The 25,951-nt window shown below is 48.6% G+C and overlaps 10 protein-coding genes across 10 annotated transcripts; 4 read left to right on the plus strand and 6 right to left on the minus strand.

Moving 5' to 3' along the window:
• Positions 1 to 2,953: 2,953 nt before the first annotated feature.
• On the minus strand, positions 2,954 to 4,947 carry AMD2_1 (amidase; the record flags this gene model as incomplete). The annotated part of the gene is made up of 7 exons (XM_043285281.1): positions 2,954 to 3,472; positions 3,532 to 3,681; positions 3,736 to 3,893; positions 3,962 to 4,111; positions 4,171 to 4,441; positions 4,492 to 4,632; positions 4,687 to 4,947. 7 exons carry the CDS (start codon positions 4,945 to 4,947, stop codon positions 2,954 to 2,956), a joined length of 1,650 nt encoding a protein of 549 aa, XP_043133989.1.
• A 1,011-nt stretch (positions 4,948 to 5,958) lies between these two features.
• Positions 5,959 to 7,062, plus strand: ACHE_20926S (class II aldolase/adducin domain protein; the record flags this gene model as incomplete). Its single annotated transcript, XM_043285282.1, has 4 exons — positions 5,959 to 6,241; positions 6,303 to 6,563; positions 6,623 to 6,924; positions 6,988 to 7,062. 4 exons carry the CDS (start codon positions 5,959 to 5,961, stop codon positions 7,060 to 7,062), a joined length of 921 nt encoding a protein of 306 aa, XP_043133990.1.
• A 2,658-nt stretch (positions 7,063 to 9,720) lies between these two features.
• Positions 9,721 to 11,279, minus strand: ACHE_20927A (uncharacterized protein; the record flags this gene model as incomplete). The annotated part of the gene is made up of 2 exons (XM_043285283.1): positions 9,721 to 10,116; positions 10,170 to 11,279. 2 exons carry the CDS (start codon positions 11,277 to 11,279, stop codon positions 9,721 to 9,723), a joined length of 1,506 nt encoding a protein of 501 aa, XP_043133991.1.
• Positions 11,280 to 11,902: 623 nt separating this feature from the next.
• Positions 11,903 to 12,790, plus strand: ACHE_20928S (uncharacterized protein; the record flags this gene model as incomplete). Its single annotated transcript, XM_043285284.1, has 2 exons — positions 11,903 to 12,073; positions 12,149 to 12,790. 2 exons carry the CDS (start codon positions 11,903 to 11,905, stop codon positions 12,788 to 12,790), a joined length of 813 nt encoding a protein of 270 aa, XP_043133992.1.
• Positions 12,791 to 13,284: 494 nt separating this feature from the next.
• On the minus strand, positions 13,285 to 14,334 carry SEC14 (SEC14 family lipid-binding protein; the record flags this gene model as incomplete). The annotated part of the gene is made up of 3 exons (XM_043285286.1): positions 13,285 to 13,878; positions 13,937 to 14,060; positions 14,117 to 14,334. The coding sequence occupies 3 exons, from the start codon at positions 14,332 to 14,334 to the stop codon at positions 13,285 to 13,287; spliced, it is 936 nt and encodes a 311-aa protein (XP_043133993.1).
• Positions 14,335 to 15,024: 690 nt separating this feature from the next.
• ACHE_20930A (alpha/beta fold hydrolase) lies at positions 15,025 to 16,200 on the minus strand (the record flags this gene model as incomplete). The annotated part of the gene is made up of 2 exons (XM_043285287.1): positions 15,025 to 15,829; positions 15,878 to 16,200. The coding sequence occupies 2 exons, from the start codon at positions 16,198 to 16,200 to the stop codon at positions 15,025 to 15,027; spliced, it is 1,128 nt and encodes a 375-aa protein (XP_043133994.1).
• A 1,392-nt stretch (positions 16,201 to 17,592) lies between these two features.
• ACHE_20931A (Ras GTPase activating protein IRA2) lies at positions 17,593 to 20,117 on the minus strand (the record flags this gene model as incomplete). The annotated part of the gene is made up of 4 exons (XM_043285288.1): positions 17,593 to 17,753; positions 17,818 to 19,663; positions 19,721 to 19,854; positions 19,913 to 20,117. 4 exons carry the CDS (start codon positions 20,115 to 20,117, stop codon positions 17,593 to 17,595), a joined length of 2,346 nt encoding a protein of 781 aa, XP_043133995.1.
• Positions 20,118 to 22,023: 1,906 nt separating this feature from the next.
• ACHE_20933S (putative membrane protein) lies at positions 22,024 to 22,783 on the plus strand (the record flags this gene model as incomplete). The annotated part of the gene is made up of 3 exons (XM_043285289.1): positions 22,024 to 22,204; positions 22,270 to 22,668; positions 22,716 to 22,783. 3 exons carry the CDS (start codon positions 22,024 to 22,026, stop codon positions 22,781 to 22,783), a joined length of 648 nt encoding a protein of 215 aa, XP_043133996.1.
• An 80-nt stretch (positions 22,784 to 22,863) lies between these two features.
• RRP6_1 (exosome nuclease subunit RRP6) lies at positions 22,864 to 25,173 on the minus strand (the record flags this gene model as incomplete). The annotated part of the gene is made up of 1 exon (XM_043285290.1): positions 22,864 to 25,173. The coding sequence occupies one exon, from the start codon at positions 25,171 to 25,173 to the stop codon at positions 22,864 to 22,866; it is 2,310 nt and encodes a 769-aa protein (XP_043133997.1).
• Positions 25,174 to 25,533: 360 nt separating this feature from the next.
• Positions 25,534 to 25,933, plus strand: MDM35 (uncharacterized protein; the record flags this gene model as incomplete). Its single annotated transcript, XM_043285291.1, has 4 exons — positions 25,534 to 25,574; positions 25,630 to 25,667; positions 25,721 to 25,791; positions 25,841 to 25,933. 4 exons carry the CDS (start codon positions 25,534 to 25,536, stop codon positions 25,931 to 25,933), a joined length of 243 nt encoding a protein of 80 aa, XP_043133998.1.
• Positions 25,934 to 25,951: the final 18 nt, after the last annotated feature.

The following is a 25,951-nucleotide window of genomic DNA, read 5'->3' on the forward strand; positions in this document are numbered from 1 at the left end:
GAATCTAAAAGGCCGTGGGGATGTCGCCTCCGGCATCCACAAACTGTTTATGCGGAGATAGCAGGCAAAGATGACACGGAGTATGACACGGAGGACGACGACGACCAAGCGGTTGACAATCCTCAGGAAGGCATCTCATGTCAAGATAACATTTTCGCTCGGGAATTAGTCCGGAGGGGGATCTTGGCTTGCGACCTACCGAGTACGTGGAAACAGCTCTCTCGCTTGTCAACCTCACGCTTTGAACGCCATCTGCTTCCTGCAAAGATTTTCTTTCATCTAGCACTTAATGCCGGAATAAGGCTACATTCATTGCTGGTCTTGTTCACAACGTAGTTGATTTAACCGGCCTTCTTCTTGATTGCAGACTAGGCGCTATTTCGAATGCTCAGTGGAACAACAAAGAATCTCTTCCTTGTCCAAATGGCACAATGCACGAATTACAACCTCCATGTCCTGATCTTACGGTAGGCTTCAGTGACGTTGATTTTCCGTTCACCTCGCTCTTGATCGACTGGAGGCCTATGCATTACCAATGGTATGCATGCCGCCGTTCATCTTCCCCTTCTACGCTTTGAGGCGAAATATCTTGAAGTGCACGACCACGATTACAGAGCAAACCAACATAACTTAACAGTAATCAGACACCGAGCTGCGCGGTCGGAAGCCGCTTCTCCTGAATACGATCCGATACACTACTTTTCTACTGTCAAATTCATCATGTCTGAAATACCGAAGGAAAAACGTCTAGAATTGGCTATTGAGGCTTTTCATAAAGGCCAATTTCCATAAAAACAAGCCCGTGCAAAGCCTTTGATGTGCCTCCAAGGACCCTCATGATTCACCTCAATGAGACAGTCTCTCGCCAACATACGATTGCAAATTGTCGCAAGCTATCAAATACTGAGGAGGGATTTCTTAAAAACTGGATTCTAGACATGGATAAACGTGGTCTACCCCTTCAAATATTGAATGTACGCCATCTTGCTCAGCTTCTATTATCCGCGCGGTCTAAACCATCGAAAGACATCTGTATCAGCGAGAAATGGGTCTCCCGTTTTATTCAACGCCATCTTGAGCTCAAATCTAAATATACCCGCCAATATGACTATCAGCGTGCCAAATGTGAAGACCCTGAGCTTATAAAAGGCTGGTTGAATCGTGTTCAAGAGACTATCCTGAGATACGGCATTGCAGAGCAGGATATATACAACATGGATGAAACTGGCTTTCAAATGGGTGTGGCATCAACTGCAAAAGTTATTTGTGGATCAGAGACAAGAGATAACCATGCCAAATCTATCGAGGCTGGAAATCGTGAGTGGATTGCTATAATAATTGCCATAAATGCCTCCGGACATGCTCTACCTCCGCAAATCATTATGGCTGGGAAAAAGTATCAATCTCAGTGGTATTCAGCTATCCCAAAGGAATATAGAATCAGCTTGAGCGATAATGGCTGGACTGATGATATTCTGGGATTTGAATGGTTTCAGGAGATGATCAGACAGCTGGCAGATATCGTCTTTTAATTCTTGATGGCCATAGCAGTCATGCCACTGCTAGTTTTGACCAATTCTGCACTGAGAGGAGGATTATTCCATTATATATGCCTCCTCATTCATCTCATCTACTTCAACCGCTTGATATAAGCTGTTCTGCGCCACTCAAGTATTATTATGGCCAGAAAATCAGAGAGATGGCACAAAATGACATCCATGCCATTGATAAACAAGTCCTCATATCTATTTACTCCAGTATCCATGGCCGTGCATTCTCAAAATCTAATATATTGAGTGCATTTTCAGCTGTTGGTCTTATTCCTTTTAAACCAGAGAGAGTGCTTGCAAACTCAATATCAAGACACCGACACCACCTTCTTCCTCATCATCAACCAATCCTTTTATTTAGGAAGAACATCAGTCAATCTCTATCAGTTGAATCAACAGAAAAAGCAGATTCAAGAACTTCAAAGCCAATCTCTATCTTCAGTTGTTGCAGAGCAGATGCTTGAAAAGTCCATAAAGGCACAGAAGTTGCAATGCAGGATGCTATTCTATTAAGACAGGGACTCCATCAGATATATATATATATATATATCTCTCTTCTGATGGAGTAGGTACCCGGCCACAATCTTCAGACTTCTGCGATTTTCCCTTGGAAGAACGCAATCGGGTGAGAATCGCTTTTGCCAAGGCAATACGGCAAGAGCTCTTCGGCCTTTTATTTTTCTCCAATGTCACTGACATCCTTAACTAGCGAATTCAATCAGTTTGGAATATACCAATGGGATAGGGCTTGGCGAAGTATTATTTATGACGAGGAAAATGAACGATAGTTCGTACTTCCCCTCCTCCCTTGATTCATTCGTCGAGACATACCTTTACTAATAAGATTCACACTCTTATTTATTTTGTGGACCTGGAAGCCGTTGAACATACTGAGGAACATAGAGGTTTTGATCCCTTTCTAGATTTTACTGAATGGTCTCTCATACCTGACCGGCGACCAATCGTTCAACGATCCAATGGTTCCATCAGGCGAACGCGAAGAATATGAAGATGAAGACGAAGCCTTGTTGGCCCTAGCGGCTCGTGCTCACCATGCAGATAAACTCAATTCCGACTGAAGGCATGGTAAACTGGCATTGGTGCTTTTCCTTTCTCTTTTCTTCTGGGATTCTGGGGCACGGACGGGGTTATTATGGTAACTTGCCTTGGATTTTGTTTTTTTTTTTTAACCTGCAAATACAGGGGTACATCCACTTTTCCAGCAGGTTTTGCTTTCTCGATCCGTAACTTTCCAGGAGTCGAAGCACGTTGAATTTTACCAAGTACAAAACATTCAACGCATAAACAATGCGTTCTTATTTGGAACACTAGCTGGATCAAACTTGTTAAGCACACAGTTCTAACTTAATATGTATCTCAGGTCGAAAGTATACGAACAGGTATCACGGAGTCACCACATTCCCCAATAGCCTCCCCACCTCCTCCGCAATCGCCAACGTCTTCTCTTCGCTCAATCTCCTCCCAATAACCTGCACTGCAACCGGCGCCCCATGATACGCGTCCGGATCATACTCCTCCTGCATTTCCTTATCTATTTCATTCAACGGCTCATACCCCCTCTTCTTAGCATCAACTTTCTTATCCGCAAACGTAACGGGAACAACCACGCTCGTGAAATCGAGCAGGTTAACCACCGAGGCGTAGCCGTAGTACTTGAAGCGGTTGTGGCGGATAGCTGCGGTAGGGGTGATGGGGGCGATGATAGCGTCGAGGGTTTTGTCGGCGCCGAGTTGTTCTTCGGCGAGGCGCCATTGGGAGAGGTATTCGGATTGGTAGGCCCATTTTTGGAGGTGGACGTCCCAGAGCTCGTTGAGATCGATTTTGGGGTTGTTCGGGTTGAGGAGGTCTCTGATGTTGGGTATAGCAGGTTCGCCGGAGGCGTTGATGTCGCGGTAGACGTCCTGTTTGTTATTAGTATGGTGGTTATGGCTCAACCAGGGCAGACTGGGGGTGAATATACAGTGCTGCCGTCTGCGGCGTAGATGCCGTTGATCATGTTCACGGCGAAATCGTGCTTGTAGGGTGTCCAAGGGATGATGTTGTGACCATTCTTTTCCAGCGTGCTGACGACGACGTCTACAGCCCTAAGGACTGGTGGATGAGGAAGAACCTGTATCTGTCAACAACTGAATTCAAGGAGTTGTTGATTTTGTGTGAAACGTACATTTCCGTCACAGTTGAAGAATCCAAGGTTCAGCCCACCGGACTTAAATTTCTTCTTAGTTTCCTCCTCTTCCTGAGACCTCCAGGGAATGGGAATGACCTTAGGGTCATAGCTCCAGGGCTCTTCCCTCAAAACAGAAGTCAAAAACAGTCGCAGGTCTATTTTCATTCCTTGTTAGCTTCCGTTTCTCGTCACAGATTTTTTGACTTTCCAAGATGTTACCTACCTGCTGCGGAATGCGCAATTGGACCAACCACACTGTGGACTGTCTCCTGGCCCTCCATGCTGTTCGCAAGTCGCGCATATGGCAGTCGACCATGACTGGGACGAATACCGTAAAGGAAATTGAACGCAGACGGCACACGAATGGAGCCACCTATACAAATCCAGTTAGACGACCAAGAATTCATATCTTTTGGAAAACAACTAATGTACCAATATCTGTTCCAACGCCAATTACTCCTCCCCGGATCCCGATTATGGCACCTTCACCTCCAGAGCTACCACCACATGACCAGTTGTTATTCCGGGGGTTGACGGTTCTCCCAATGATGTTGTTAACGGTCTCACAGACCATCAGTGTTTGTGGAACGCTGGTCTTCACGTAGAAGACAGCTCCGGCTTTGCGAAGGAGGGTAACTATGACAGAGTCGGAGGTTTCATAGTTGCCGATCCAATCGATGTATCCCATAGAGGTTTCGATTCCCTATCGGATTAGTACAAACAATAATGGCTAGGGTGTATGTGTCAAGCTACCCTCACTCGCGCCTGGTCCTTCAAGGAAATCGGCAATCCGTGCAGCGGTCCAACCGGTTTCTGATTCTTCTCGAAGTACTCATCCAATTCCTTAGCTTGCGCCAGGGCAGCTTCAGGGAAAAATTCCAGAGCACAATTGACCTTTTATCTCATGATTAGTACAAAGATCCGCTGCATCTATATCGGATAACCCACCAATTGATGCGCCAGCGCCGCACGCTTACAGAATGCCAGCGTCACATCCACCGCTTTCAACTCCCCCTTTGCCAACTTGTTGACCAAGTCCGTCGCTGTGGATTCAGTGATCTTAAGCTCCTCGGCCGAGAGAATCCCCGAGTTCGCGGGGACATCCATGACACTAGCCTGGGTGGGCTTGGAAATCTTCCATTCTGAGGGAATCGACTTGTCAATGCGGCCCCGTTTCTCGGCCGCGAGGTGCTCCCATGTAGTACTCATTGTTGTGTGCACGTTGCTATGTCAGAATTGAGGATAATGCAAGCTTTTCAGGAACGGAGGAGCGGAAACTGGCCCTTTTATATCAGCGGATATTCTTATCGCCTCCATGACCCAGTCAGGAACGATTCGGAATATAGGGCAGACGACATTGCCGTGACCCCAATTCGGGGTCTCCACGGGAGACGATGATAGTCATCCGTGCATCCGGGAAGACGGAATGAAAGGATGAGAAAGGAAGGAGCCCCAAAGGCAAAAGCCTATCACTCTTCATGGGGAGATGATTGACAAAAGAATCCCCGCATTTCGGGGGCTGCTGGTTATTGCCACAATTGACTGACTGCTCATGATTGAAGATTTGCAGAACTTCTCCTTGATATCAGCATGGCGTAGAGGTAGCAGTGCGATTGCCAATTGAGCAAGAACAAAGCCGTCCAGTATGCTTGCAGATCCATTAGCCCGAGGTCAACATCGATGTTGGAGGCAAAATGTGACGCATGCGGGGTAACTGATAACAGGTTTAACGGTTATCGTTGTACCGAATTTCTTAGGGGAATGTGATCGGGCTTCTCCATCTGAATGCCCTCGGTTTACTGTTTTTAATAGCAGTCAAATGCTTAGTGCCGTGGGAGATATATATATATATATATATATCGATCACCCCCTCCACCCCGGGAACTTGGCACGATTATGGTTGATTACCGGCTAACACCATAAAGTCCACTAGCCCACAAAACAATGCGAAGTAGATACCGATCAATCTGACAAATAACATAATAGGATGGGTGCACAACATGCACGCCCTCTCAAAACACATCGGAGTCTTATCCGTGCAGCGACATGCACCTATAGCAGACTCCGTATACATAATCCCATGTACCACGGTGGGGTCGAGATAAGGCCGTCGACGAGAATATAAATGTTGGCTGTTGAGTTGGATTCAATGAGTTAGTTACTCCATCCATACTCGGTTTCAGATACTGCGCAGGAAAAACAACAACAACAACAACAAACATGTTAACTTCAACCGTGACCGTCACCACGAACCAGCAAGCCGACCGGTCCATCGTAGTGGATCCGGAAAACGATACAAAGATCACCACTGCGACCGAAGATGAGCAGTTCCAAGCTACGGCACGTGGAGACCGTAATGGAACTCTGAAGCTACGGGGCATTCCCATGTTCACTGATATGCACGAAAAGCGTAAATGGATGAAGGAGCACATGGCAGCTGCGTTTCGGTTCTTTGGAAGGCAGGGATACGGAGAGGGCATTTCAGGACATATCTCGATGAGAGGTACATCGCTTATCTACGAAAGTGTTTCGTGCCAATGCAATACTGACAGCGTCCCCTTCAGACCCCGTATTGAAAGACCACTTCTGGATGAACCCATACGCAAAGCACTTCTCCATCATGAAAGCTTCAGACTTAGTCCTTGTCGACGGCGAGGGCTATGTAGTCGAAGGAGGTGCGCAGGCACCGATAAACGAGGCCGGATTCATGATCCATTCCGAGATTCACAAGGCTCGTCCGGATGTGGTCGCGGCTGCGCATACTCACGGGATTTATGGAAAGACGTGGAGTGCGTTTGGTAAGCCGGTTGAGATGCTTTCACAAGGTACGCAGACATTTCATGCTCCTGTACTGGTAGCGATCTGGAAATGTTGACCGGAGTAGATGCGTGTAACTTCTATGGAAAGCTGAGCGTATATGACAGCCATGGGGGTATTGCATTGGCTCAGGAGGAAGGGCAACAGATTGCGAAGGCCCTTGGGGAGAAGAATATTGCATGTATTCTGCAGAACCACGGTCTTCTGACAGTGGGCCACACCGTCGACGAAGCAGCCTTTCTCTTTGCCAGTTTAGATCATGCGTGTCACTCCCAGCTCATGGCCGATGCTGCTGCCGCAAATGGTGTGCCCAAGAAGATTATCCCGCATGACGTTGCCAAATTCACGGCTGATGCTGTTCAGAATCCGGTGAGTAGTATCTTGTCTTTGGCTTGTGTTGGCTGATACGGAATTGAACCTGACGTGATACAGCACAACTTCTACACTGAATTCCAACCTGAATTCGAGCTGACAGTGGAGGAAAGCAATGGGAGGGTTCTTCAGTGATCATTCGTACCATGTGGTTATATCTGATGTAATATTTGTTTTCTCGAATGTTAGCCATTTGTGTCATTTTATCTCTAGTTCTTGTTATTAGTATCAATCACAGTCAAGGAGCCCTATGATAGCTAGCATGTCTTCAATAGTCAATTCATTTGTCTCCCGGAGCATTTGCTTGTTGACTGGATCACTTCCATTTACTGAGCACGTCTTTTTGACAGGTCTGCCACAGACATCATCCTACATGACACCGATCTACCATATGCCAATCAGAGAAGTCCTTATATTAGTCTAATAGGCTATGGCAACATACTGCATAAGCCGAGAAAGCATGCTTTTACCATTGCTCAAATCAAGGCATTGCCTCAAACAGAGAAAATTGCGTGAGGCTAATCGCCATTGGAAATGGCACATTGTGCTTCTGCTTACCAAGTCAAGAATAATCTGTTGTTTTTCGGTGTTACTTCTTTTTCTCTTCACAACGTCAGTATTGCTTACTATCGACAAATGGAATTCAGATCTTGTTATACTGGGGTTTACCCTGAAATCCCTGCTTGAGACACTTTTATCGGACATTGAATTCTCTGCGCACGTTTTCGATTACATGCAACACCAAAGAAATGCCGAGTACCGGGAATCGAAAAAACGTTAAGTGCATTTGGTAGCTAGGCAAGAGGAAATGCCCGCACAGTGGCAACAGAAGAAGCAATAATGGGGAGACTATTTCAGACAATGATTAGCTCCGAAGTTCTACCTGGATAATCTGTCCGCTTGCATCTGGGGACATCAGCCTTGGGTCATGAAATGCCCAGCATCAAAGAGGCCCTCTTTAAGTCCAGGAACAAAACACACCATGCAATTATTCAGGTCCGATTCGGAGATTAAAGAATTGGTGAGGAGCGGTTTTCTTTACTGCGAATCTTTCTTAGACCAATGGAAGTTGGTTTTTTATGGAAGCGCTCGACAGACTTCATAACGACGCAGAACGTCTACCTTTCACAAAGCTGCACAGCTATTCCCACACACACACACTAGAGCCAACGCTATGATAAGTGATAGCGAAGCCGACGAAGATGTTCAAAAGGCAACACCAGTGAAGAGAACTCCAATAAATAACTTGCCCCAGTTCAACACTTCGCAAGTTTTACCCTCATGGTCGAAGTTCCTTGGTACCAGACCTTGTCTCGGGGCCTTCTATGAATAGGGCTCAAGATCCGTTATGAACAGTATCCAACATTGAACCTGAAGGAAGACATTTGGACCACCTGGAAAGTATAATCACGTAATGAACCAGGAGACTTGCAAAATAGCCCAAGTATGCCAGAGCTCATCAGCTTTATAATGAAGCGCACTGTTGCAACCATCCTCCTCTCACTACCTGTGTGGAAGGAGACACATACCCACAGCATTAATTTCTTTATGCAAAACATTCACAATGGGGCTATAACAACTTCCTAATGAGAATCCAAACGTCGTCGACACAACGACCTTGAGATTACAAGATTCCCCTACCAGTACCAAACTCGCCACTATGAAAGCATCCGCAGACATCTTTTACTGCGATGATTGCAATGGACACAATGGTATCAGCACTGTCTGGTGTCGTTATTGCTACATGCTGCAACGGCCTTGTCAGACAATACTATCCTGCTCTTTTTGAACAATAGTACATAATAAGTAGTATGGATAACACAGTTAAAAATGGCTACTCAGAGCCAGCTAGAAATGCTATCTTGGGGCATAGGATCCTCACATATTGAAACACCTGACCAAGGCGAGGAAAACAGATACCGAAAGAAAGAGCTCCCATGACAATTCCCTTCTATATTAGTGTCACTCTCCGCAAAATGAACACTCTAACTCTACCTTTATCGTGAGAGGTACCTATATAATACAGTAACACCATGACGTATCAAAGAGTGATAAAAAATGTACACCAAGCCAGCAGACTGCCCTTGCTTTCACACATCATGCCCAAATATCCTGGAAATGCATCATTGGCCTCATGGGCAATTGGGAATGGGGTTCCTTCTGCTCCGTACAGGTAGTGTATGCCTGAGTGTTTGATTCTAACCTTCTTACAGACTCTTGACAGAGACCAATGACAGCAGTGATATCAGTTATTTGCAGACCAGAATTGGTTTACCCATGTTTTACCATGAAAGCAAAGGCTCAAGAAATTGCACATTTCTCAACCCTGCAAAAACATTCGCATTCCCGCTCATGTTCTTCGAACTTGGAAATACAAATACTGACGTCGTCAGAAGCAAATATGGCGTGTTCAACATCACCTTTCTGCGACTACATACTGGCGGTAACCCGATAATGAGGGCAATATTGAGATCTAATGCCCATTGGGCAAGATCAAACAACGGGGTGACTCCATAGCACACGCACAATCTTGAGGCCAGGGTGTTAGAGCCTCAGGGCTATCAGCTGGCCACAGAGTTCAGTAAGGGTTCGAATTATAACACTTCTCGACACAGGGTTGGATTCAAATTGAAAAGAATGTGGACGGAATGATACCAACATTATGGTATGAATATAGTCGAGAACAGGGTATATCATTCTATGAAATATTAAGTGCAAGTGCAACTGTGGGTCCAGTAAACCAACGCCTTCCAACACCAAAGTAAACAAAACAAACCCATAGAAATACAAATGCTAAGACGTATACTGATAAATATGCCCCTCTCTCCCAACCTCTGCCTCCTTCGGAATCCCCTTGATAACCCCCCCATTACCCACCGGCCTCACATTTTCCAAATCCTTCACCTTAACACTACTCCTCTTCGACAGCAGACTCCCCTCCTTTGACTTCGATATCGGTGTCAAATCGAGCATGTGGTGGTGGTCCGCGACGAGTTCGGGGCCGGTGATGTTGTTGCGGATGGCCTCGGCGGCTTTGGCGAGGTTTTCTTGTTTGCGTTGCAGTTCGATGGCTTCTTTGCCGGTTTTTTGGGGGATGATTTGGGAGAGGGTGGTTATGGTGGTTAGAAGGTGGGTGAGGAATTGCCAGCGGGAGGTTTGGAAGACGAAGATGGACATTATTTCGGGGATCTGGGGGGGTTGTCAGTTGATTTGTTTCGAGGGCGTTGGTGAGGAAAACATACCTTTTCGTCTAGATAGTAGATTTCATCGCCTCCCTCATCGATAAACCGCTTCAATGCATCGATCTTCTCCCGGTCCACGATAGCACTTTTCAGCGCATACATCAAAGTCGGTATATTCCCAATCTCATCCAACGGCGGCACTTCATCCTTCGGCCCCTGCCCCGAAACATACGTCGACGGCACACGTGACATATCTGCAACACTAGAAACCCTCTTCTTCCTCCCAGAGTGAATAGTGAAGTAATCCGCCGTAAGCATATGCGCCTCTTCAAACCCAGTCCGACCACGATACCTCTCCATCGAAGCGCGCTTCACCCGTAATCTGACCCATCGTCGTCGACGGACGAACGAGTGAAACCACGGATGTGAGCCGTGCCATGCAGAGGAGGAGAAGGAAAACGAGTACTGCCACCCTTGCTCGTCGACGTCGCTCGACATATCGACGTACCAGGTCTGCCAGGCCCATTCCCAGCTGGGGTCGGGGAGTTGTGCATTGGTGATGTTGACAGGGCTATCTTTTAGGTCGCGGGTCACCCATGCGCTGGGATCGAAGTTGAGGAGTGAGCTGTGTGAGTAGAGAGGAATTCCGAAGAGGAACCAGCCGCGCTGGTTTTCGTAGAGGATGTCTAGTTCGCTGGTGGGTTTGATGCTGGGTTGCTGTCCGTGGGCATTGCCACTGCCGTTGGTACTACTGTTGCCGTTCGTCCCGTTGGTGATAATATTATCGATCCCATCACTGCCAAAATCCGTCGCATCGACGCTCGCATTCCTCGACGGCCCGCTCTCCCCTGTACTCAACCCATCTGTCGTAGAGCACCGTCGCGCATCCGCTAAAGACATCCGCCGCGAATCTTGCCCACTTCCATTCCCATTTCCATTATTATCATTACCTCCAGGAGCATCATCCGTGAGCCCCAACTTATGCGGCTGCCACTTTGCATATTTCCGTTTCTGGAGTTCACCCCTGACCGAGGGCCTGGACCATCGTCGGGCAGAAGAACTCCTAGAGAGGGTTGTGGACGTTCGACGGAAAAGGTCGGGGTCCTGTTGTTGGAATTCTGGGGGGAGGGTGTTGTCGATGAGGGAGATGTTGGTGGTGTCTTGCTCCATGGTGATCTGTCAAGTCACCTTGGAGGTGGGTGGCAAATGCCGTACAATAAGAAACTGGTTCAATGATAGGAAAAGGAGTGAAAAGAAAGCACAAAGCAGAGAGAAAGGGAGTGTGTTCGGAAGAGAAGAAATTGCATTATCACCATGTCATCATGAGTGTTGTCACTGAGCCATCCCTGTAGCAATCGATCTCAACCAGAATAGTAGTAATGATAGAGGGTAGTAGCTAGGAGAAAAAAGAATGCAAGCAATCAAAAACAGACAGAAACACAGACCAGGCAACAGAAATACAAATCAAACAGGGCACACTAAGCCCCAATTCCTCCACCTGTTCCCTCGTTTTTAGAGTTACGCCGTCGCATCGTGAGACCACGAAACTTCAAAATCTGCAGACCAACTCCAGTAGAGGGGAGAAAAAACACTGGTTCGATGATTTCATTGCCCGCCGATCAGAATGCCTTGGCGATCAGGCAGTCAATTCTCAGGCATCAATCATCCGTACACAAGGCAATGAGGCATCACCAAAATCACGCGTCGAGCCAAACACAGTAGTAGAACATACAACCACCACACACCACCAGTGACGAGTCAATTCAATCTAATCAAAGAAGAAGGAAAAGAAAATGCACCGCAAAATCGAACTCCAAGCCCCCGCAGACTTCACCTACCTCTACGCCAACACCGTCACCCTCTCCCGCCAAAAACTAGACCTCCATCTACCCCCCTCCGCGACAAACGATACCGAAGATGCCCCCGATCCCATGCGCGAGCGTGTCCGTGAATTAGTCGATGAGGTACTTCCCCTTCACCTATTCTACCCTACTGTGGTAGATTTTGTAAACGCAACCTGCTAACAGGGGGGCATATAGTATATAACAAAAACCTTCACAACCGCCTCCAACTCCGTCAACATCAACGGCCTCGACGACCACGACCACACCTCCCTCTCCCTAAACCCCGTAACAGCCTCGCAATCACTCCAAGCGCCCGCCGAAACAGTCGAGTATGAGCCCTACGACACCGCGCTCGCGGCGCGGGTGACGTCGTTGTACGCGCAGTTGGAATCGTTGACTACGACAGTGGCGCAGTTGAGGCGGGATGCGCCGAGGAAGGCGGCGCGGATGTATGCGGAGGAATTGAATAAGGTGCTTGAGGGTGATGATGAGGATGGGCTTGAGGATGAGGAGTTTGGGGAGGAGGAGGGGCTGGCGAAGAGGGAGGATGGTGGGGATGTTGAGATGGGTGGTGCTGGGTCGTCGACGCGGCGGAGACGACATGTTAAGCCGGAGTGGAAGATTGAGGTGCCCCTTGGATCGGAGCAGGAGAGTGAGCGCTGGCGCAATGGGGAAATGGCCGAGGTTTACGATGATGCGTTGCGAACGTTACTCCGGCTTCAGGGTGAGGATACAGACGCCGTAGTCGATGCAGGGACTGATGGGAATGCGCTGGCAACGACGTTGGGCAAGGCAGAACGCGCGGAACGCGCGGCTGAAGTGGTTGAGAAGATGTGATGGATTTTATACCCGCTTTGATACTGGCAACTGGATTGGATGGCGTTGGCGTTTTTGGTACTTATTCCACTACTGTTGATCTGGGATGGACGATTACATGACTAGTACATAGATTCAATCAACCCGCCCAATTGGGCCACGTCACTTTTATTAATCACTTCCCGGTCTCCATTTAGTATCAACACAACACCATCACCACGCCTGAAATTCAGAATATCTAGTTCACGAAATCATATCACAAGAAGAAAAAGCAGGCCCAGCAGAAACGATTATTCAATCTATGCAGATGTCGGCAAAGCCGAGCCAGAAACAACAAGCAGTAATACGACAATTTGATGTAGCCCGAACCCAGGTATAAGATAGAAAGAAAGGGAGTAATAGGTGAAAAAAAAAAAAAAAAAAGGGGGGGGGGGAGAGGTAAACTGATGGACCCTTTTCTTTTCTTTACACCATGTTGAACCAAAAGATAAAACCACTGAACACACAAAACAAGCTTAAGCTTGAGAAGCCTGCTCCTCGCCCTCCTTTTGCGGAGCCGGCTCTGCCTTAGGAGCCGCCCACTTGGGTGTCTTGGCCCACTCTGCTTCTTGCCAAGGACCCATATCGCTCAATTCACAGCCACCGGCGCAGCTGCAGGTGCCACCAAACTCAGCGGGGAGGTTCTCGGCAGGAACCTGCGCCAAGAGCTCCTTCTTGTAGCCGGAGCCCAAGACGTGGATCTTGTTGACGGTGACGGGGTCGAGGAAGCCCTTGACAACGTTGAAGGCGGCGCCGAATCCCCAGGGTGCGTTGATCAGGTAAAGCTTACCCAGACGCTCGGGGTAGTAGTTTTGCGAGATGTTGGAGGCTTGTTTCACGTATCCGTAGACGGAGGGGATGTTGGTGACGCCGACGCCCTTGAGGTCCATGATTGTGCAGCAGGTTTCCATCAGGCTGCCAGCCTTGCGCGAGCAGGCGGGGAGACGGGGGTCGGAGAGCTTTTCGTATTCGCAGACCAGGTTCTGCAACATCCGCTCGGCGGTGGTGATCTTGTACATGGCGTTGAGGTCAATCTTGCCCAACTTCTCGATGTAGACGGGACGGCCATCCTAGATGCCAATTAGCCAAACACCTTCCCTATTCACTGTTTCTTGAGAGACAACGCACCTTGTCCGTCTTGTGATAGTACTGAGGGTAGTACTCGAAAACCTTCGGCTTCTCAACATAGTTGAAGTCGCGAGCGAGATCATCGGTTCCAAACTCTTTCCGCCATTTCTCACAGTCGACGAACCTATGCAATATTAGCCTTCCCTACCCCATACACCATTGTTTAAGGGAAAGACATACATAGTCTTCGCCGCCTGAACGTCAAACTTCCGGGCTCTCAGGAACCGCAACAGAGTCAGAGTGTCCAATCTCTCGGTGTAACCTAACTGCTCAAGCTCCGATCGCAGCTGATCCACAGCAGCATTCTGCTCTGGGGTTGTGTGACCAGGGTGGCCGGATTGGGGCTCTGGGGCGGTTGTCGGGAAATCGTAGTCGTCATACTTGGAGGGAGCGGCCATGGCGATGGTTCGAAGTTTGAGAGACTCTTGCTTCTTCTTTGTTCAGATGGTCGTCGAGATTAACAGAGATATCGAAATCGAGAATCGGTTCAGAGGAAAAAGGCGTTGAGAGGGAAAAGAAGAGAACAGAACGGTCGGTGGATGGGACAGATTATTGAAATGTTAAGGGGGGAGGCGGAGGGGAGGTCCAGTAGGCGGTAAAGACGAGGCCAGAGCGTGTTCTGCAGATGGACTGAGAATGGTCAGGAGAATTGGGATAAAAAAGTAATATCAAGTCTAGAATAATTAAAAAACGTTGTTTTGATGACTTGTCAGTGACAGACCGACTCTTAAGGCAACTTGACCGTTGGATGTCTCTGCTCCGAACAACTACGCCATAGCAACTATGCAATTATTTACACTCGAGCGAGGCAATTACCGATCCCTTATTGCCATCGCTATTACTGTAAAGTCATCATCCAATAACCCCTGAGTGGCGTTTCAGACTTCACAATGGAAAATGCGATACATAGCAGTAGCAACCCCAACAGATTGGAGCCATTTTCAAATTGATTAATATTAATAGCAGCACAGCCATGAATTATGTACTCATGTATCATAAAACAGTCCACCAAGATTAGATAAAATAGATCAGATTAGATTCAAGAGCATCCCGTATATAAATCCCTCATAAACTCAACCCCAACTCAATTACAACCCATTATTCTTCAAGAAACCAGCAATAGCCTCATAACCTCCCGTGGCATTGTAGTGCAGGTTAAGGCCATGTCCCGTGTTCGGCTGGATATATGCCTCAAACGCCTTCGCAGACGGGAACGCCAACTTGCCTTGCGCGGGAATAGATTTCGCAGCGCCACCAGTGTTGAGACAGTCGCCTCCACAGAAGGGGACATCGTTTGAACCGGTGATAATCAGAACCGGTCCAGTGAAGGGGCTCTGCATAGGCACACTGCCCATGGTCAGGAGTTCACCAATGGCAACGGGCTTCTTGTTTTGCTCCGCGAAAACGAGAATCTGGGGGTCGAAGTACGGCGGGGTGAAGAAGAGGAACTCGTTCGCGACGGCGTTCGAGCTCACCAGGTAACCAGGAGGGTAGTCCTTCGACGAGAGAACCTGGTTCGCCTGCTGGAAGTTCGCACCAGCGACAAAGTACGGATTGAAAGTCGTGCTAAACGAGAATCCAGTCAGGACGATACCATCCGTGAGGCTGGGGTACATGGCGGACAAAGCGTATGTCAAGCCCGAGCCGAAGGAGTGGCCGGCGTGGATGACCTTCTGCGGTTTCTGGCGGATACCCGGGAACGAGCCATTGCGAGCCATCTGGGTGATCTGGGCTAGGGCGGCGACTTCCAGGAATGCCTGGATCTCGTCTTTCGGGTCGCCATGGGAAGAGTTGCCAATACCCAGGCGGTCGTAGGAAAGAGTGCTGTAGCCATGCGAGAGGGCATTGTCGATGTACGAGTAGTTGAAGTTGTTGTATGGGAGGTCCCAGTATCTGCCATAGTTAGCAACAGATCCTCAACTTCACGGGGATACTACTCACGTCTTATCAAACCCGATTCCATGCGTCAATATTTGCAGCGGAGCATTGCGATTATCAGCGTTGGGCATACAATACTGTGTCGAGATCTTGTATGTCTTCGAGATAGTAGCATAGTCCGTCAGCGCCTGCTCCGTGCCATTGGCGCCCTGACGAGTAGCGGAGATGGCAAAAGCAGCTGCCTCGAAGTTGGTCTTGGGCGTGCTAAGATTGTCGAAGACGCCGTTGCGCGACGTAACGGGGATCTCCACGGTATTGTTGAAACAGGTCTTGGCGGTGGCTTCGGCGGCCAAGAGGGCCAGGCCCGCGAGCATCAACTTTGGCATTTTGTGTGCAACTTTATACAAAAGGTGCACGAAGATATATATAGAATGTTTTGCTACCACAGTTGCAGCACCATGTAGACTTATATATCAATTGATCGCTTTTTGACATCACGGACTCCCCATAGTCTATTCTCCTTAATATCAAGATTATCATCCAAGGCATGATAACACTGACTTGATTAACCCCGACAACTCCGGCTGTGGCCAGTCAGAATTCCAAATTCTATAATCGAACTTCTTTCAAATCAGGTTGAGATCGTCTCCGACTCGGTAGATAGACCCTGACGGAGTCAGGCGCCGCTTGGTACTAACGGGCATTGCGGAGTAGGCTGAGATGAAATGTGGGCAGCACACTGGCCAGAGTGTGCCCTATAACGGAACCAGCTGTCGTAGATTACTTGCCGGTTGATACATAAGCCGGGAGCCTGTCAGTTCAGGGACATCCCGCTCCAGGGGTGTCGGGTTGGACATTTTTCGAAGACATGTTAGGGATATCGAATATGGTAGATAACATTAGTAGTAGAACACTATGACACACATTCATACAGCCTGCATATATATAAGATCTTGTACCATGACAAAATGATCATACAGGTATTGACTCAACACATTGAACAGGAAGTCCGGAGCCGAGCAAAAACGAAAACGAAAACGAGACATCCACATTGACAGCCAAGTGCAGTGGCCATGTCCACAGCGTCGATCCCGACCTAATCCACACGGGAGAAATGAGATGGGTCATCAAAAATTAGACGGTAATGTAGAAAACCGCCACACGACTAAGATTACAGGAAAAGTGGGAGTAGGCCTTGGAAAGATGCCAATATAAACAATCAATGGCCAGTATTAAGTTTGCGGGAAAAAAAGACAGGCCAATCAAGTCATCAGAGAACACACATCAAACAGGGAATACAGGGAAAGTCATGTAACGGGTATAACACAGATAATAAAGAAAATGAAAAACATCCCAAAGGACATACGAGATCCCTGAACCAGCAGGAATACCTTGATCCATCAGAATCATAATATAGTTCCTCAGTCATAAAGCCGGGGACAAGGATAACGAAAGGTCCGGACATATGCGACGAGTCGTCTCGATAGTCCACTTGGGCTAATGCATCGATAGATCGGAATATAGATGAAGGCGTCCATCTTCAGGTCGTAACATTAAATTAGTCAACCCAAACCCATCCGGTCCGTGCTTGTTGTATAGAACGTAAGTGCTGGAGAGGAGGTTCGGTCATCGTTCGTCAGGAGAGAAAAGGAATCTTCGGAAATTTTTTTGCTTCTCTTTTTGTATTTTCGTCTCTTCTCCTTTCGATTCGTTGGCATTCAGTTTTTCTAGTTTTTCATAAGACGTCGTTTAACATCAAGTGGTGGAAGGGTGTATAATTACCAGCCCTTCTTGCGAGCGAACCGCTTGTTCAAGAGTGCAAGCACCTTCGTGACATTAAACTGGACGTACTCGAGGTCAAGATCCTCGAGATTGTCCTTTTGCATTTCCAGCAAGTCATCGAGCTTCAAATCCAGCTCCAAAAGGCCACGAGCACGGCCTATCAAGAGAGTAAGTACGTATATGATTAAGAGATAGTTGGGGAGGGGAGAAGGGAAACAAACCTTTGTAGTGCAAACTGATCACGAAAGTACCTGGCAAAGGACTCTTGAAGTTAAAGTAAATATTGGCACGGCGGTTCTCTGGAACGTTACTCTTCCGAATGACGCCTTCCTTCTCCAGTTGTTGGTGGGTGAACTTGTAGGGACCAAGTTCTTGATGCTTCTGCGGCTTCCGCGACTTGCCTTCCGACTGGCTGCGGACATTGTGCAGATAGGACTTGTAGGTCTCTAATTGACCCACCAAGTATGCATTGTGGTCACGGATGGTGGAGAAGACCTCCTCAAGCTTCTTGGTCTCGTCCAATACCTTCTCCTTTAGAGACCCAAGGTGTACCAGTTCTTGCTCAACTTCATCCCGGAGCAGGCCAAAGTCATCCGCCCGATCGATAACACCCAGCTCCTGCAATTGGCTCAGGAGCTCCATGGTGCGGATTCCCTTGCGTACCATCACTGCATCGTTCCGCAAGGTCGCTGCAGCCTCAGCAATGCGATCAAGGCGGAGTGGACGACGAGCGATCAACGAGTTTGGTGGCAGGGACCGAAGGATCTGGACAAAGGTCGACTTGGCCTCCATGAAGCATACTTCTTCCTGTGTAATATCAAGAGCTGAGGTCAAGTCATCCAAGGCCGTTTCCCAGCGACTAAAGAGAGGAACAGTAATTGTTCGATTCTCCTTGCGTGGGACCTGGGGCGGTGCGGAGCCCAATTCCTGCAGGAGTTCCTGCAGATGCGAGTGCTGGTCTGCAGCCGCCAAGGCTCCACTGTGCTTTTCCAGCAAGTTATGCGTCGCATACATCTCGTTCAACGTGATCTGTAACTCGAGATCCCGCTTGGACAAAGCGACATAGTTGTCCATCTCCAGACTCTCGTAAAAGTCCTGCACTTCACACAGGTCGAGCATGAACTTGTTCACACGCTCCTTGTTCTGCTCGATGAACGGGTTGAGTGCAAGCATATACGGCTCCTTGGCATACGAGGGCTTGTTAGCCAAGTTCTGAAGCATCTTGGCGATCAAGGTCAACGTGCGACGGGGCTTTTCGGTGGGCGTCGCATCAATCAACATGTACGATCGGGGAGTGACAATAGCAGGGTTGATGAACCGCAAAAAGAAGAATCCACCGATAAGTGTACAGATGGTTTGATCCTGAGCTTCCGGATACTTGCGCCGTGTGAGACTCCGGATTTGCTTGCAAATCCATCGAATACCGTAAGGAGCCTCATCGACCGAGTTAATGATGGTGGTCAGGAAGCCATTTGCGAATTTCGTCAACATCTCCAATCGTGACGCGATAATGGCTTGTACCTGCTTGTTCTCCGCGGCCGTCTCTGCCGTGACCGATCGAGCCAAGTAGTCGGGCAAGGACCCGGTTTCCTCTTCAATCTGCTTGACCATGGTTTCGTATACCTTCAACGGGTTTATTTCCATGTCGACGTCGCGCAATTCAATCAACGAGTTGATCTGGTCAGCGAGAACCTGTTTCAGGTAGCTTTGACCGGGACCGCGACGGGTGTAGGTGGTCATCATACGCGACACGGGTGTATTCTGACGCAGGAGCGACGAGAACTCCGGGGTGTTGTCGAATTGGTAGGTCAGGACCGACTGGAACATTGTCAGTAGCAAATGCTCTTCGCGACTCTCGTACTGGTTTCCGTAGATGGTGAACATGACAGTCTGCAAAAGGGAATCGATTTCGGCCATAGAGACAAGTCGACAAAGGTGAGCGATATGACGGGGTTCGGTCTGGAGAAGGAAGAGCAGGTTTCCATATTTCTGGGTCTTGTCATCGTTGGGAAAGAAACCCTCCTGCGGATCCGCGGCGTCATCTAGATGGCTGGCGACTTCATTTTGCTATAGATCGGAGTCAGTATCCACGCCCACGAGTCGAAATTGAGAGTATTGGCTTACCTCTTCCAGCGCCATCCGGTTCTGAATCAACAAAGCTATCCGCGAATCGAGATATCGCACATCTTTCTCGAGGACGAAGTTCTTCTTGGATTGGGAGGAGATTTTCGTTTTCAGATCGCGCAAATGTCGCTGGGCTGTTGTACATAATCAATAAAAAGTTCGCGCAACTGAGTACTTGGTTGGAGTATATACCTTTGGCAAGATCATCTGAAATTTCCAAGTCGCGGTCTTTGGCCGACATGGACAGGTACAAGGCCGTGACCGACATCCGCTTGGATTGACGGAGGGACCGAGTGTCGTGGGAAGACATGGTGTTCTGGCGGGTGATGGGTTGGAAGGACGACGAAGACGAGGCAGAAGATCTCGAGGCCGGTTGGAGCATCGTCGCAACGGGCATTATTAGAAGTGAAGTCAGTCCCGAAGGGGGGGGGGTGGGAGAGAGGGCAGCGGCGCGAGTCGAAGAGTTTACGACAGGGCGCCAGCGACCGGTCGATCAGCGAAGGGGTTGTGAGTTTGCTGTCCACAGCCGGCAAGTTTGACCTATTGTTGCTGAGATGTCTTTTGCGAGAAATGCATTAGAATCCGATTGTTTAGGATATAGGAGACATGGATCATTGGACGCCAATCACGCAACGGTCGTACCTCCTTATCGCACGCGTTTGAGAAAGAGTGAGTCTGGACGGGGAGAACGACAACGATTGTTTGTCAATGGAGCAAATCCCTCTTAAAACATAGAATCGCGATTGCAAGTCAGTCGTGAATATTATTAAAAAGAGAGAAGAGTAAGAGGGCTGAAGTGTGTGAGGGAAAAGAAAAAAAAAAGTTGAGTCAAAACAGGAGGGGGGAGTGGATTCAGGATCCGCAGAGAAAGGAGTTGAAGAACGGGGGGTGGATACGATTTGAATCCGTATTAAAGAGTATGGGTGGAATACGAGAAATAGAAGAGAATAAAACAGCGATCAAGAGAGACAGATATAGCAGAAATTGAATCACTGAGATATACATACCAGAGTCTAGCAGTAGTTGGATATAAAGTAGGGAGGGAGCGCAAGAGCCAGGAGACGGGACTGATTAAGGAATGGGGACTTGGGTCAGGAACGGATTGCCTATCAGTTGGTAAAGACAGTGATGCCGGTAAGCAGTGAGAGCGATTTAAGAGAAAGTAATGACTGTAGGAGAGAAAGAGAGAGAGAGAGAGAGGAGAGAAGGAGAGCACTGAATAAAAATCAAGAAAATTGACAGGGTTGGGATAGATGGGGGAGGAGAGGGGATTGATTAAGTTAGTGTTAGGGATGAGGGCGGTGGGCCCATAAGAGTAGTAGTATGGTTAAGTATAAGTACTTCCACCAGCCATCAACACTCTCAAGTAATCCCAAAGTAATCATATAATGGCAATAATGCACTTATACATGCATGCTTTATCTATTCTATACACTGGATAACTACACATACGGAAGATTGTCATCCGGCCAGTGCGACTGTACTGCCTCCAACGTTTCTGACGCCGGTGCGAGGGTCGATGCAAGCCAATGCAAGGGCAATCACCTGCCGCAGTCTTTGTTTCGGCTTCAGTTTGAATCACAACGATGCCTCGAGCGTTGTGTTTCGTACAGAATTGCCCAAAGCTGGATACAGTAGAACGAGGGCATATCTCACTGCATCAATTCTCAGCCAGTGCCGAGAGCAACCTCTTACCATTTTGGGATCCATACACGGATTGATTGACACACTAACCCGATTGGGAAAGCGGTTATCAGTGACCTCGGTCAAAGCGTGTGGATAAGATGTCTATCATTCGCTTCATTAGGCATGTTCTCGTACTGTACTCGTATGTACGAAGTGCTGGACAGTGTCCTGCAATGTTACAGTTTTTTTTTTTTTCTTTCTTTTTGTTTATCTTTTTAATATATTCTGCACATGAGCCGGATAAGAGAATCAGGGGAATGCGGTACCTGCGTCGTGCACGGCCAGTAAACGCCCTGACTCGATGACATCATGTGTATATGTACTCCGAAGTAGAGAGAGAAATGACAACCACGGATCGTCTGATCACTGCAAACTTTCGTGTAAATCATCCATGGTCAACAATATTGCATTTTCCTACTTTGTATTCATTCCTGACCCAATGTGAATGCTCTACTCCGTACTCTGGTTCAGCCTGGATGTGGACTCGATTCAGGGGTGATCGGCTCTCCGCATTAATGGTTCAGACCGCCTTGGAAATTACCTGCAGATGAAAATAAAAATTCTCACCACCACGGACTGGCTCATTATTGCACTGCACAACTCCAGAAAGTTCAGTAATGAACATGACCATGAAATCCCTCTATCTCACGCTCTACAACGCTCTCAGCGCCGCTCTCTGGGCCCGAATCCTCGTCTCCACCCTCACCACATCCCCTTCCTCTCTGTACCCATACATCGAACCCTGGGCCCGGGATACTCAATCCCTGGCCATTGTCGAAATCCTCCACGCTGCATTGGGTACTACTGCTTCCAAAAAAAAAAAAAAAAAACCCTCTTATAGGAAATAAATTAACAGTATGTAGGAATCACCCGCGCCCCCGTCTTCACAACCTTCACTCAAGTCTTCACCCGCTGCGTCCAGGTATGGGCCATTGATCGGGGTTACCCACAACTCTTCTCCCCGTCTCCGGCTTCGGGTGTCGGAGTCGGACAATCCGAGCCCGGACTCGGAGCGACTATCTATGCGGCGATGCTTTTTGCCTGGTCGTTGGCGGATGTTGTGCGGTACTCGTATTTTGTGATTTTGTTGGCGGAGTCAGTGACTGTGCCTGGGTGGTTGAAGTGGTTGCGGTATTCGTTGTTTTTTGTGCTGTACCCTATTGGTATCGGGGGCGAGTGGTTCTTAATGTATAATGCTGCGCGAGTGGCTGATACGACACCGTCATTGATTTACTACTTCTGTCTGGGGCTCTACGTGCCTGGTAAGTTCTCTTGCAGTCGTTTTCTGATACGTTGACTAACAATCTAGGCGCTATCATGATGTACTCCTACATGGTCAAGCAGCGCCGAAAGACGCTTTACGGCCGTGGTCGCTGATCTTCCAAAACCAAAATACCTTTTTTTAAACGGGTATCGCTAAAAACACTATGCAACGACTATACAAAAATACACCATATCTACCGAAAGGTAGCCTGTTTCCCAGGAATATCCCGCTGGTACTTGCGCGCTCCAGCCGGCGTGTCCAACAGCTTCGAATGCGGGTTGAAAGGCTTCTTCGTCCGCTGTGCCAATGTTCCCTGCTGCGCAGGCTGTGCATGCAGCACAGACGCCGCAGCCTCGTAGTCAAACGGTGCTTCCTCTAATTGGTCCTGCTCCAACTTGGGCGCTTTGTTCTTCTTCCTTTCCCTCCTCTTCTCTGCCTTGGAGAGTTTGGGCTTCTCGGTTCCGTCAGCTACGTCCAGAGAAAGAATGTCGGGTTCGTCGGACGTGTCGGTCGCATCTGTTGCTGGTGTACGTTCGGCTTTGCGCTTGCGTGGCCCGCCCATCTCTTTCACGGTGAACGGCTTGTTCGGGTCTTCTTGTCCTTCCTCTGTTGTCGGGGCGGGTGCGGGTGCGGGTGCGGCGGGCTTGGGAGACGGTGGCTTAGCCGTAGTAACCTCCGTCACCGTCTTTGGCATGGGAGGTAGCGGTAAAGAAAGCCGTAGCGCCTCCGCGGACGCCACGGCAGAATACTCGGGCGGTGTGAAAGGCTCGTGAGGCTGCGCTGCCAGCGCATTACCCCAGAACTGGGACACTTCGTACCGCTCAGCAATGGGATTATCGGTCGCGGGGGCCTCCAGAAGATCAGGCTCGGCAGCAATCTGAGCGCCCTTGGCGGGTTTGATGAAGTCGCGCCATTCAGGTCCGTTGGCGCCGTCGATCTTGGCTTGTTTGATCACTTCCAAAAGTTCATATGATCGGTCTTTCGTAATCGGTGTAACGGGCGAAAGGACTTTGAGGAGCGTGCCCATTTCAAGCGGCATGATGTGCGCTACCTTGAATAGGATGTGCTTGGGGAATACGCACTGCACGCCCTCGTCTTCGGCTCTGGCCACTGCGTCACGCCATTGGTGGACGGCGCGGAAGACGGAGAATTGTTCCTTGCTCAGAAGCGCCGGGTTGCGGGACAGGTAATCGTACCAGCCACCTGCCCCTTGCCCGGTGGCTGCATCGTACACAGGGCGCTCATAGCGCTGCAAAGCCTCGTTCTTCGACTGTTCTAGAACGTAGTCGATCAGGTTGTTACCGGGCGTCGATTGTTGAACAAGCTCGTTGCGGAGGTGATCGAAAATATGGAGAAGGTAGTGGGTATCCGAGCGAGCGTAGTCGAACATGCCTTCTGGTAGGGGGCGTACTCTCCAGTCGGCCATTTGGTACCGCTTGTCGGCTTCGAAGTTGACAAACTTCTGCAAAAGGTACTTAAGACTGCGTTTCGGGTAACTCAATGCGCTGGCAGCATGGAAGGTATCAAACAACCCTACAACATAGAGGCCCAGGTCACGTTGTAGCCAAATTATATCCATCGACGCACCATGCAACACCTTGAGAATGCTTGGGTCAGCGAACACTTCGTTCAGCACCTGAAGTTCTTCTCTCCAGGGCTTGAGCGTGTCAACAACCCAATCCTTTTCCCGAGTACTGATTTGCATCAGCGACACAAGGCCGTGATACGCATGCACATCATGATGTTCCAAGTCAATCGCAATCCCCTTCGCTGCCTTCAGCTCGCCCAACATCTCCATCACCCCTTCCATTGTGTCCACAAACGTAGCCTTGGTCGAATTAAACGGTAAATAGTCGATCGGAGGAGAAACGTTATATGTCGAGGAGGGATATTTGGCGGCGCGAATCTCCGTTTCGTACGGGCTCTTATAACCACCTAACTCGTCCGATCTCATGGATTCCTCCAACGGAACAACCGCATGCGGCTTAGTCTTGAGTAGCGGCCGGAAAGGCGACTCATCGGTAGCATCCGTCTTGCGCTCGAACAGCAACTGCGGCTTGGGGATCCTGGACGGCCCGTAATCGTAAACGGTAGGGAATTTGTTCGTCGGTTTTCTCGTCGCAGCAGCCCTCACACTCTGATCCTCCTGCGAGGGACTCAATTTCTTAATCACGCCGGTGAATTCATCCAAGCATGCATCCGCCCGTTCCAACAACGCATCAATGACATCTACCACGCTGTTCCAGTTATCCTCGAGTGATTCTTTATCGTTGCGCAGTTTCGGCGGTCGCAGGTCTGTTCCTGTCGTCGCGGCCTTGAGGAGTGACGAGGTCAAGGAAATGAGTCTTCCACTTTGCTCATTGAAAGATTCGTCGAGTTCTCTATTCGCAGAACGGTGGAAGGTGAGATCTCCCGCGGAGAGCTGGTTAATCGTGCGCGTGACCTGCAGAAGTGACGACTTTAATTGTCCATCGAACTGGGAGAAGTCCGCCGCGGAATCCATGATTGCGGCCAGACCAGTTGCAGCCTTACTGCCAGAAACAATAAGATAACAATAACGGCGTAGAAGGTGCTGGCGATAATCAGAGAATTTCGCCTTCAAAATGAAAAAATGCAAGAATAATTCCTCGGAAGTGGAGAAACATCACAGCCGGCGGAAACAGTACCGACCGCCTACTTTATTCGGATTAGCTCTAGAAATCCTCTGACATAGCGACGATCCGCTCTACAGAAGAACAACTACAAGTGCGCAATCAATTGATTTATTCTTTTTGTAATATACGATAGAAATTGTTGATAAACGAAATCGGTAATGGGAGAGAACGCTCCAAACCGGGAAGCCTCGTCGTTGAACAATAATACGATGGCAGCTTCGATAGCTCCGGAGTGCAACGATATCAAAGAGTGAGTTCATTCCGCACTATCACTATGAGATGATATAAATTAACCAGCAATTCAGGAAATATGACACTTGCTTCCTCAAGTGGTATAGTGAGAGTATGTTTGGAACATCCATCGACTCGAGAATGTCTCTTATTGACATTTTAAAGAATACCTCCGTGGTAAAACCTCGTCAAATGAATGCGAAGACCTCTTCTCCAAGTACAAGACATGTTTGAATGTATGTTTCGTCATTTATCTACATGAATATTCATATTAATTGTTTTCAGCGGGCCCTCAAAGAAAAAGGTATCGAAGGCATGGTCGAAGAAGCGCGGAGGAACAGCAGAGAGAGCGACACCGATTTTCTACGGAGGGAATAATTGCTTTTCTCGTTCTCT

This window comes from Aspergillus chevalieri, chromosome 2 (genome assembly GCF_016861735.1).
Source record: "Aspergillus chevalieri M1 DNA, chromosome 2, nearly complete sequence".
NCBI lineage: Eukaryota > Fungi > Ascomycota > Eurotiomycetes > Eurotiales > Aspergillaceae > Aspergillus > Aspergillus chevalieri.